Raw genomic sequence first — 13040 nt, forward strand, 5'->3', positions numbered from 1 at the left:
TTTACATACCCTTTTCCTTTTAGAAGAAGGTTGTAACTTAAGCCTTTGGATAAACATTCAAAAGTCTCATTAATACTGACTTTGATCTTAAAACAAATACTTTTTATATTAAAGTCTTGGTTATAAAAACCAAACATGTCTCAAAGAACACCTTTCTTTCTTCATTTCTCACCCCCTTTCCATTCCCTTCCCCAGATTGTTTAATTCAGTTAGCAAGAAGGCAGCATTGATTATTGGAGGTCTTGGCATCTATCTATGCAGCCCCATCATACTGTGAAATTTGATCATTGTGCTCAGCACTATGGGCTTCCCAGATGGCTCAGCAATAAAGAAATGACCTGCAATGCAAGAGCTGCAGGAGATGTGGGTTCTATCTCTGGGCGAAGATTCCTCGGATTAGGAAATGGCAACACAGTCCAGTATTCTTGCTGGGTTAATCCTATGGACACAGAAACCTGTTGGGAAACAGTCTATGGGGTCTCCAAGAGTTAGACATGGCTGAGCTCAGGCCTATAGGTCCTTGGTTGTGGGTGGCAGAGTGAGGAGTAATTACCTCACTTCTCCTGGCTTCTTTAACACAGGTAAACATGTTTCAAGCATGTTTGTGTACTCGTGTCTGACTCTTTGTGACCCCATGGACTGTAGCCTGCCAGGCTCCTTTGTCCAGGGAATTTTCCTGGCCATGAATACTGAAGTGGGTTGCTATTTCCTACTCCAGGGGATCTCCCTGACCCAGGGATGGAACCTGTATCTCTTGCATCTCCTGTGTTGGCCGGTGGTCTTTACCACAGTGCCACCTGGGAAGTCAACCCAGGTAAACTTTTCCTTGAAGAACTGATTTCAATCCTAGTTAAAGAATATTTTATTTTTTACAAGATGATAGTTGTTAAACATGACAGAGAACATACACACATGCAAAACAAACTTTATTTTCAGTCTCCCAAAATCTTCCATAGGTGATCATGAAGTATATTACATCTTTCAAATTCAAGAAAGCCAGAAACACAGTACATAAAAGGACTTGCATTATTAGAAATGTTATATATGATTTCCACTAGATAGCTCTTGATTTACAACTGAACTAAGACATGCATTCTCTTGAATTTCTAATCAAAGAATTATACTTACTAAAAGTACAGACTTAACTGTTCTCATATAACATATAAAAATACTAACCATTATTATTTGAAAATTAACAAACTGGTTTGTGAGTTTCAAGAATTTGCCAAAGTTGTTGAGAAAGGATTCTCAGTGGACTTCAATAATCAAATGTGGGGACATAATCTTTTAAAAGTTTTTGTTTTTATGTGCACAAACAATGAAAATACTTAAAAGTGAAGCATCAGAAAAATTCAGAAATCATAAATAACAAATACTACCATATCAAATCATACCCAATAATCCTTAGGGTACTGGAAATCAGGATCCATTTCCACTTAAAAAGGAAGAAAAAAAGGTACAGAGAAGCAAGTTAAGTCAGAATATAAGCATTTATGAAAGATTTCTCATTGTAATTTTTTTTTCTGTTGAAAAGTTGTTTCATGATTTGTCTTCATAAACTAGTACTAAAAGAGTGAATAATTTCTATACATAATATAAAATAATTAGGAGATATGAGATTACCTATATTTTTGTCTACAGCACGACCTATGCACCAAGTCCAAAGTTGGCCATTAAATTCCTGTATAATACCTGTATGGCTTCCCAGGTGGCTCAGTGCTCAAGAATCCACCTGCCAATGCAGGAGATGCAGGAGACATGGGTTTGATCCCTGGATCGGGAAGATCTACTGAAGGAGTAAATGGCAAACCACCCCAGGAAAATTCTTGCTTGGAAAATTCCATGGCAGAGAAGCCTGGCAGGCTATAGTCCATGGGGTCACAAGAATTGAACAAAACAGCACACATGCATAATTCCTGTACAATTCTCTATCATGTCATTTTGTTAGAGGCAAAACAATGTTGTCCCTGTATACTTACTACATAAATGATATATAAATGAAATGGCTTCCATACAATCCTAATAAACATGTATCTAAAGGGTTATCTAGTGTACAGTACATAAATTAATAAAGCATATTATCAGGTCTTTGGTGATATTGCAGTAATGAACTCTGGTTATTAAGGCACAGGCGAAAAAGTTACGGGAACTTCCTGTAACTCACAGTGTTTTGACTGTCAAGTGTCAAACACATTTTTCACTATATGTTTCTAAAACTAAATGAAAATGTGAAGTTAAACTTATTTCCACAGCTCCAAGGGAATCACATAAGAAACCTGGTTATTTTATTTATTTATTTATTAAAATTTTAAAAAATTTATTTATTTTTAATTAATTAATTAATTTATTTTACTTTACAATATTGTATTGGTTTTGCCATATATTTACTTCTCATATAATTATTTTTTGTTATTTTTAACAATAATGATAACACTAAAAAATGGCAAAACAAATTCTAAGGAAAGTGAAGACATTTGGTGAGCTTTTATCCTATTTTAAAATTTTTCACTAAGAAACTAAAGTATAAAAGTAATTTTCAATTGCTTAATTGTCAGTAGTGGGAATAGAAACCACAAAAAAACGTGCACATTAAATAAACATGTCCCAAGAAACAATAAAAAAAATACATGTAGATTTTAGCACAGCAGAATAGACTGTGACTTTTATATCCTAGGTTGCTCTTTAAGTTTTATCTGTTAAACTTTTAATGTTGTCTTTGCCTTTGCAATGGCCCAGACTCCTTTCGGGGCTATTTTTTCAGCTAAAAGGCTAGGTTTGCTTTTACATTGCAACATTTATGTTCACTGCCCAAGTGGCTTCTGTCACATCTCGTTATTTTTTATGTTCTTCAGTTTTGAAGATTTCTGTAAGAAAAAAAGATTAAGAGGGGTCCATCAGAAACATGTATTAGAAATAGTCAAGAAAGAAACTACTTGCTTTCAAGTACTGTTTGTAGGACACTCACCTGCCTGTAAATTTTTTGAGAACTGAGAACAAAATAAGAACCAAAACAAAACAAACAAAAAACCCCAAACTCCAGGAACTAACGTTAACCCTTCAAAAACAAAGTAGATATTTCTGTGAGATAATACATTAAATTTGTTAAGTGTCTTTCAGTTTACAATGTGCTTTTCTTTGTGTTTTAGTTTATGCTTATAAAAACTCTTTTATCTGGTAATGTAAAGCAAAAACCTGACTCCAAGTTGAAGTTAAGAGACTTGCCTAGCAATCACACAGCTAGTAAGAGGCTAGAGCTTGATTGTGCTCTAAAAAATGTCCAATTGCAGACCTATCACCTCAGCTGTGACACAATGGCTATGCACTGGAGTTCAAATCTAGTGGAGGAGAAAAGGGTACCTATAATGTTAAATGAAAAAAGCCAACAGGTCTCAAGCAAAAGCTGTACAATCTCGAGTTTCTAATAAACATGTGCACAGACTTGACGTTAAGACATCATATACACCCAAGGCTGATTCATGTCAATGTATGGCAAAAACCACTACAATATTGTAAAGTAACTAGCCTCCAATTAAAATAAATTAATTAATTTTTTAAAAAAAGACATCATGTCACATTCTCAAGGAAAGAAAGCTACCCTGCACTCTGTGTTCAGGGAAGATGGACACTTCTTTGCATTATGGCTTTGTGGAGCATGGGGTGTAAAAAAAAAATTCTAATGGCGTGAACTATAATGGTCAAACAGGACAGAAAACTGATCATTTCTTTCACTTGTGCACTCCTCATTGCACTAATGATCTACTAGTAAGTGCTTAGCCTCGTGGACCTGGAGAGGAACTCTCTGAGGTTGTTGCCCCTGAGCGTTCATTAGCCTATGACTTCCTCCCTACCTCCCTTCCTGCCTCCCTTCTCCTCTGCTTCCTTCCTTTCTTCCTCCCTTCCTTCTTGCCTTCCTCTCTCCTCTCCTCCCTCTTCCTCTTCTTCCCTTCATTCCTTCTTTCTTCCTTCCTTTTCTACTACACACTGGCTCTATAACCTTAAGGAAGTTACTTAACCTTTGTGTACCTTATTTCCTCATCTTTGAAAACAAGGTCAGGGGAAGGGACAATAATGCCTATCTTACAGGGTTATGACAAAGATCAAATGAGTCAATAAATGTAAAAGTTTTATATTTTGCAATAAAGAGTTTTACTGTTTCTTCAACTGTTACCTAGTTTTACTATCTGTGTAAAATATAAGGACAAAACATACAGTCTGTAATCTCCGAGGAGTTCACAGACTTACTGGGAAAAAAGAAAGGGGATGTCAAAGCAGAAAAAAGTGGAATTTCTCCACACATCATGCTAATTCCCCTAACGGCCTAAATTTATTTTCTTCCATCAACTCCCCCTCAGTGCTAAGTGAGGCTGGGGGCTGGAAGGTGGGGTCAGATGAGAGAAAGATCGTCTAGACCCCATGCTCTCTTTGATTTCACTTTCCTCATCATCCACCATCCCCAACTGCTGCCTTTAGATTTTCATGTCTTCCTTTTATCACAAACAGCAATAAAACTACATACTGTGGAATATACATTAGATAAAAGAACACAGGATTCTTAGGCAGTATGCCCAGATATAATCCCCACTTCCACCACAGACTATCTTTGTGACTTTATCTGCAAAAAGGGATAACAACCAAATTTCTCCCTGACAGCATAGCTTTTCCTAAGGGGAGAGGCTGGGGAGGGCAAATGAAACAGATACACTGCAGTACAGAGAAACAATCTGAAGAACTCGATCTGAATCCTGATTCTAAGATTTACTGGCTGTGTGTCTTGAGAAATCTCTGAATTCCATTTTCTTACAAGTGAGTAAGTTTTGGTAGCAATAACAGAATCATAGCATTGAGGAAACATCAAATGTAATAACGGACCTGCAAGTGCTTTGTAAAATGTAAAGTGCAACAGAAATATTACTTGCTATTACTATCTCATAGTCACACAAACCTGTAGCTTGAAAGTTCAATCTGTCATCTTGACAGTTATTAGTCTTACTTTCCCTTGTCAATAAATTGATTTAAGATAGTACAGAGTTAAGCAGAAACATGGGAGGGGAGGAATTAAAATAATTAAATTATCTCAATGTAAAATAATAGGATTTCAACAATTTTAGTTTTGGAAGGGACCTTATAAGTTGCCTCTCTCTGCCTGAATTAGCCCCTTCTTCCACCCAGGGCGGGGATCCCCTCAATGATGCCTGTGCTTTAATGGCCAGCTGAAGTTAAGACACAGCTGATTTCATGTTGAATAGAAACTTTATTCTTTATTGAATTAAGTTGCAAGAATTCTCAAAATGTGAAGGAACTGATTTTTCTGACAATTATTTAGGTTTTAAAATTCAAATTGATTTAAAGCTATCAAACCTTTTGGCATTCATCGACTACTCCTTTGGAAAATGTCACCAAATTAATTTGGAGGTGATGTTTCTTACCTTGAATTGAATACTGACTATTTTTGAAAATTCACAATTACTTAGATGATGATGTTAACTGAAGGCTGTGGAATCATGTACACTCAGTTCCTGAGAGTTCAAGCCAAATACTTCATCCACAGAAGAACAGAAACAGAATGAAGTTTTATTTTGTTTTGTTTTCCTCTCAAAAATGTGTTCTTCAATAGTCAGAATAGTTCTTCAATAGTCAACATCTATGTGAGAACAGATGACTGTTTAATCCACAAAATGAAGGTTTAAAAATATGTAAGATTAGATGAGATATTTTTTGAATGAGAGTATTAAAGTCAAAGAAAATCTCCATTTCATCTGATTTTTGAGGAATCCAGTTCAGGTATATCTAAAAATGCTTTCAGTTCAGTTCAGTTCAGTCACTCAGTAGTGTCCGACTCTTTGTGACACCATGAACTGCAGCACGCCAGGCCTCCCCGTCCATCACCAACTTTACATTCTCTTATAAAGCTGATTTTTCCCAAACAGTTAACTGAACCAAGGCTAGTCATGCCCTGAATTTTCCCTTTTGAGAACTTTGAGTGTCCTTTTCCTCAAACTGCTCAACCTTATGTTGAAAAGTAAAACTTGCAGTAACCACATCTACTTGCTCTAAGAAGCACTTTTTTGTGAAACTTTCTAGAATCTCTTCCAAACATCTTCAACTGAATTTTCACCCATGTACCCTTCCTCTACTTACTTTCCTTTAGCATCTTTTGTCTAAGTTACTGGTTGAGAGGGAAAAAAGCAAATGATACAAATTTATTCTTCTTCTCATCTGTGGTGGTTACAAGATATTATGTCAGTTTTCAAAGATGAGACTTATACTCCTGGCAATTGTTTTTGCATTTTGATAGTTGTCACACATAATCTGTCAAACAGAATGGGAGTCTGGGCTTCATTTCTCTATTCAAGAAATATTTATTGAGAACTGGCAGTAAGCCAAGAACTCTTTTAAATCTAAGGACAGAGCAAATGGATAAAAATTCCTATCCTCATGGAGCCCACATGTGGGGAAGATGGGCCATAATCAAAATAACGAAGCAAGGTGTGCAGCATGTGAGATGGCATAAAGGAGATCAGTAGACCCCTATGAAGAGATTACAATTTCAAATAAGGTGTTCATGAAAGGAATTGCCAAGAAGGTAATGGCTAAGGAAAGACCTAAATGAGACAAAGATAAAAGACATGCAGAAGGAAAAACACCAATACAGTATACTAACGCATATATATGGAATTTAGAAAGATGGTAACAATAACCCTGTGTACGAGACAGCAAAAGAGACACTGATGTATAGAACAGTCTTATGGACTCTGTGGGAGAGGGAGAGGGTGGGAAGATTTGGGAGAATGGCATTGAAACATGTAAAATATCATGTATGAAACGAGATGCCAGTCCAGGCTCGATGCACGATACTGGATGCTTGGGGCTAGTGCACTGGGACCACCCAGAGGGATGGTATGGGGAGGGAGGAAGAAGGAGGGTTCAGGATGGGGAACACATGTATACCTGTGGTGGATTCATTTTGATATTTGGCAAAACTAATACAATTATGTAAAGTTAAAAAAAAAATCTCAAAAAACATGCAAATTTCTAGGGGAAAGACTATGCCACTTAGAGAAAATAGCCTGTGGTGTGTTGAGGATGGAGTGCCCCTAGGGTTTCTGAGACGCAGCTGGGAGGCCAAGGTAGACAGAAGTGGAGAGATCCCTGGAGGATTCTGAAGAAAAGAGTTACATGATCAGATTTAGGTTTTAACACATTCACTCTGGCTGGCCTGTTGAGAATGGAGGATACTGAGGCAAGGGCAGAAGCAGATTGACTAGTTAGGAAGCTAATACAAGAATCCAGATGAAAGATGATGATGGCTTGGACAAAGTTGATGGCAGTGAACTAGGTGAAAAAACAAAAAAGATAAATTCTAGATACTGTTTGAGGATAAAGCCAATAGGAATTGCTGATGGAGTAGGTGATGAGAAGGGGAGAAGAAGAGACAGGTTGTTCATAATTTTCCTACTGTATTACCTTTCAAAGTGTCGTCAGACCTCAGTATAACAATCACCTAAACACATGTTGAAATCAATTCAATTACTGTTCTTTCTTGAGAACTTCTGAATCAGACTCTCTAGAGCAGGGGTTAGCAAAGTTTCCTTCTAGAGGGCCAAATCGTAAAAATTTTAGGCTTTACATATGGTCTTGGTCAAAACTACTCAATTCTGCTGATAAAGCACAAAAGCAGCTACAGACAATGTGCACATGAATAAGTGTGGCTCTGTTGCAGTAATACTTTATATAAAAATTGAAATTTGAATTTCAGGTAAATTTTCATGTGTCAGAAAATATCTGATAAATATTTTATTTTAAATATGTATTTTATCTTAAATATCTTAAAATATTTTTAAGTGGTTGAAAAATAAAAAAGACAAATATTCTTAGCTTGAGGGCAGTACAATAACAGGCAATGGGATGCATATAACCCACCAGAGGTTGTCAACACTACTAGAGAGAAAAAATCCCAAGAATATGTATTTTTAACATGCTCATTAAATGACCATTTTATGTACAAGAACTTAGAGACTCACTGAGACAAATTTTCAAAGTTATCTGTTCCTTTTTGCTTTGCTTAATTTATTGGCCAAATTAAAGATGGGCCTTGTGAATAAAATAAAAAACAGAATTGATTGAAATAATAGGTAAAAGAAAGTCCTTTGCCAATAAGAAAAAAAAGATTAGGAAAAAAAGGGAAAGGAAATTTAAAATGATAAGATTAGAAGTTATTAATAAGGAAAATTAGGAAATTGGGGAGAGGCTCAAAAGCTCATTATTTTTAAGAAAACTCTATAGTTTCAAAAAATGCATTTACCATTAAAAAGGATCAATTAATGATGTGCATATGACTCTATAAAGGTCAAAGGCAAAGATCAACATACAGATCCAATCCCTTGTTCTACCCAAGTTAAAATACTGTCACTGGTCATTAAGAAAAATATTATTTTGCCATGTGAAAGAATAGCACTTTTCTTTGCTCTGTGCACAGAACTCCTGTCTGCTGTAGGAGCCCTGTATCAGGTCTCATTTATTATGAGTTTACATTGTGACATCTTTTTCCTATTTTATCACAGAAAAATGATACACTTGCTTTAATTGGTTTTCCTTCTAGTGTTATACACAAATTATAAAACCATGTGGGGGCAACAATAAAAAAGTGAATATACTTAAACAGATTTGTTAATTGTAATCATACTACTGAAAGAGTGATCATCCTGGACTTAAAATAATTTATTTTGTTTCTTCATTTTGTATCTCTCAACTTTATCTCTACTTTGCTGCCACCGCCTTTGCTGACAATCTTCTTTGTCTCAAGACTTAATTCACCAAAACTTTGTTTCTGAGATGTAAGCAAGCAGAAACTGACAATTTTAGAGAAATAACTTTTAGTAAACTCAAACACAGTTTCCAACCTGAATAGATAGGTCTAAAACTATTAGCAAACACCTTTTAATTTTTTAAGAACTGACTTTTGAAAAAAAAATAAGTTTATAAGTATCTAGTGAGCATTATGAAAAGTGTGAGTGGTGATGAGAAGAGAAAGGAAATGAAGAGTAAAGTTTCAAACAGGCCATCTCAATAAGGTGTCTTCATCTCATATGCCTAACACCTAAAGCTGAAAGATATATTTCTTCAAATCTCTAATAGATTAACATGTGACATGGTTACTATTATGCCACACCAGTCAATATGCAGTAGGTGCTAAACAAAGACTATGGTAATATGAATAATTTTCTAGTGTCTACTCTCTGCCAGTCTCATTATATAATTTCATATGAGGCAGGCATTTTTATGTTTAGTTTTCAGATAAAGAAACAAAATCCCAAAGAAATTCAACATTCTTTGAATTAGAATTCAGTCTTGGGTCTGTCTGGTGGCAAAGCCTACACATTTCCTCTATACCCCACCATCTCGCAGAATGTTTCCCCAGTAGATAATGTTCCTACTGAGGCACAGTCTGAGGAGAGGATGAAGTGGAGAGAAAAGAAAACAAAAAGGTTGAATTGCCTGGAGAACTGTTTTTGCCTTTCAATATGGTATATAGTTTTGCTTTTATAATTAACATTCTGCTGATGAGATCTCCCATTGGTGAAGGCTGACAAGTCAGATTTTCCATGAAGAGCAAGCACTGCAGGAAATAAATTAATCTCTAGGGAAGAAGAGGGGCAAGGCTGTCAGTACTCACACAACTGCCTAATAGGAAATGATGTTTCAGAATTGTTCAAAGAAAGAAATGACTGTGGGTTCTCCTTCCAGGATATTCTTCAACATTTAAACCTTCCAAAAAGAGGGAAATATTAATAGGTTGCTATAAAAGGAAGAGCAGACTTATAATGTTTTACTTTAGGCTGTCAGTATTTCTAAACTGAAAACAGTATTCCCTGGAAATGTGAGATTTTCTACTGGTGTCATTATTTTGTTTATATTATGAAAAATCTGCACTGATGTTAAGTAGAAGGACAAAAGATATACCAGATTTTTGGATTATCAGTTTGAAATTATTCGCTATCTTAAACAATGATTTTCTTGTCGTTAGGAGTAAAAGTAATTATTGAGCTTAAAATTACATATTATCTAGAATAACAATGAATTATTGAAGTCTGCATTTAGTAAAACTGAAAAACAAGGATATATTTTATTATTTCTAAAGTGCCTACCTTTAAATAACATATATTCAGTCATTCAGTCAAGGTCTTTAAAATGGAACCCTCACCTTATTTAATTCTCAAACAGTTTTATAGAGAAGTTCCTATGCTTTGATTCCCAACATATAAGTAAAATCTGAAGTTTAGAGTAAACATTAACATTGAATTAAAGCTCAGTATAAAGAATTCTTTATCTTCTTATAAATCCATTCTTTCTTTCTACCTTCTGCCATGACCTTAATGAAAACCTTTTCCATGAAACTTGTTTCCTCTTATCTGTTTAATTTACCGTAAGTATGTTTCTAGATGTGGTGAATTGTTTCTAAGTGAATCTTAACTTAGAGATGAAAGTCTTAACTTATCATAGTGTCATGACTCTATGATATCAAAAAAGGCCGTCTAATCACATGCTTTTAGAACTGAAAGGACATCAAAATTACCTGGGGCATCTCATATTTTGATGAGGAAAATATAATTCAGAAAAATGGAATGCCCTGTGAAAGGCTGTGCAGCTAGCATGTACAGCACTGGACCTAGACCTTACTGTCCCTGCATTTTGTTTTCTGGCCCAGGGATCTTCTCACTACTCAACAAGTCTAACTAATGGAGGGTGAGTCGTGGCTTGGGTTTAATATAAAGATGTAGGATAATTAGAATATAGTTGGAGCTTCAAAAGCAAGGAAATTTCATTAGAGAATGTTGATCAGAAGAGTATAAAATTTACTCAATAGAGAACATTTACGTAGGGTAAAACCAAATATATAAAGAGGAAAAAAGAAAACCATTCTTCTGTTTAGCCAGTCAGATCACCAGAAGAAATCTCTGCAATTAATGTGTGACCTACACAATAACCAGATCCTTCTCACAACTATATGATAATCCTCTGGTACCAAACAACTTTGCCCTGGGATGAAGGAAGCCACTTGCCCACGGTCATGTCCCCTTTCCAAAGGCAGCCGAACCCAATGATGGACTGAAGCGGGGGCCATGAAAACCTGGCCCCCTGGTCCTAACGCAGGACAACTCAGAAGAGCCACACCAGTTCCACAGTGCCCTGTGCCATCAGCTGAGGTCTTTCTTGTGACTCCATTATGATTTCACTTCTCTGTCTGTCCAGACCTGCTTTCATTCCTCAACCTATGTGCTGTTCCACAAAACACTTCTCAATAAACTTTCCATATGCAAGTCTACCCTGGAAACTGGATGTGAAACAAGTAGCTCAAAACAAACACTTGCACTTAACACATGTCATCTCTTCAAAAATAGTGCTGTCACTGATTAACCATGGAAACTGTGCTCTTCTTGAGCTACTGCAGCTGAGGTAAGGAGGCGGAGGGGTCCTTTAGGGAGGCTCAAGGCTTCCATGTCTCTGTAGGATCGCATTGCTTCAAAGATTCAGAGGATTCAGTGACACATCTCCAAAAGATTTCTAATCACTTTTCATGTACATAAGATTCATAGAGGCCATGAAATTCCCAAGAGGATAGAATTCTCAAAGGGAAATACTATGGACAGAAACTCAGAGACTATAAGAGACATATCAAGCGGTCAGAGCCAGGACTTTGCAAAATATACAGTCAGGAGGCAAAATTTTCCTTAGCTATCAACTCATAAATATGCAGACACTAATTATAATAGCCATAATTCAACTGGAGTGTATTATGTACTATACTAACTTTGGGCTTCTCAGGTGGTGCTAGTGGTAAAGAACCTGCCTGCCAATGCAAGAGACTTAAGAGATGCGGGTTCAGTCCCTGGATTTGGAAGATCCCCTGGAGGAGAGCATGGCAATCCACTCCAGTATTCTTGCCTGGAAAATCCCACGGACAGAGGAGCCTGGCCAGCTACTGTCCATAGCATTGCAAATAGTCAGATACAACTGAAGCAGCTTAGCATGCAGACATACTAATTTTAACCTATTTTATCGAATGTAGTCATTGAAATAGCCTGTAGTATAGCACTATTATTAACCCAACTTTACAAATAAAGAGATAGAGATGTTAGCAAATTGTCTGTGGTACACAGCTGGTAAATGCAGTAGCCAACGTTTAACGTTTAGTCTTAGGTTCAGAATCCAAAAGTTAACTACGTAATCATCCTACTTTCAGAGAACTGTTCTTTTGGTAATTTATGGACAAAACAATGTGCAGACTTAATAATGATGTTCCCTAAATAAGATATGGGCCTTGTCAAACAGCCAGAGCGAATCGAGGATCCAGAGAGGAAGGTCACCCTTGAGATCTGGTGTGGTATTTTCATCAGCTTCTTAAGTGAAGAGGAGCTGGGACTGACAGCACCGATCCTGTGGCAGAATTTCCTGTGCTCCCGGCCACAACAGAGCAAACTCTCATTACACTATGTGTTCAGCCATTTAGAGCGAATCTTCTAGTCGTCTGTAGTGAATTTCAAAATAAATAATTCCCCTCAGTATAATTATTAGATACAGATCTGAAATGGTTCCACTTCATCTAACTGAAAGAAGAAGGTCTGGGTGTCCAGAAGGAGCAAAACTGGAGAAGCAGCTCCCCTGTCTTAATAAGGTTTTGTTTGGTTTTGCTTTGTTTTCTCTGCGATACGCTGCAGAGACTCTAAAACTGCCATTCTCACCCGAAGAGAATTTAGGAAATGACTGACTTGTGTCTAAAATTTAAAAAGAGGAGAAAACTCAGAAGGAGTATGATTTGTCCATCCTGAACTATCAGGTAGTTAATGAATATTCACAGATGAGCTACTCATTCAAAGTACAGTAAATGTTAAGTATAGATCCAAAGGGGCTTCCCTGGTGGCTTAGATGGTAAAGAATCTCCTTGCAATACAGGACACCTGGGTTTGATACCTGCATTGGGAAGATCCCCTGGAGAAGGAGATGGCAATCCACTCCAGTATTCTTGCCTGGAGAATCCCATG

General features: G+C 36.6%; 1 protein-coding gene across 3 annotated transcripts in view; it reads right to left on the bottom strand.

The window, feature by feature from the left end:
- Nucleotides 1-909: 909 nt before the first annotated feature.
- THEMIS (thymocyte selection associated) overlaps nt 910-13040 on the bottom strand; it is a 199426-nt gene continuing 187295 nt past the window's right edge. For 2 of the 3 annotated variants that reach the window (XM_070796143.1, XM_070796142.1), the window contains exons 6-7: nt 9674-9765; nt 910-2864 (exon numbers count right to left, since the gene is read on the bottom strand). In XM_070796143.1, the coding sequence (XP_070652244.1) occupies nt 9710-9765 (56 nt within the window). In that variant the 3' untranslated portion in view covers nt 910-2864; nt 9674-9709. The remainder of the gene's footprint in view (nt 2865-9673; nt 9766-13040) is intronic. The other variant, XM_019967407.2, reaches the window with a different exon arrangement.

This window comes from Bos indicus, chromosome 9 (assembly GCF_029378745.1).
Source record: "Bos indicus isolate NIAB-ARS_2022 breed Sahiwal x Tharparkar chromosome 9, NIAB-ARS_B.indTharparkar_mat_pri_1.0, whole genome shotgun sequence".
NCBI classification, from domain to species: Eukaryota; Metazoa; Chordata; class Mammalia; order Artiodactyla; family Bovidae; genus Bos; species Bos indicus.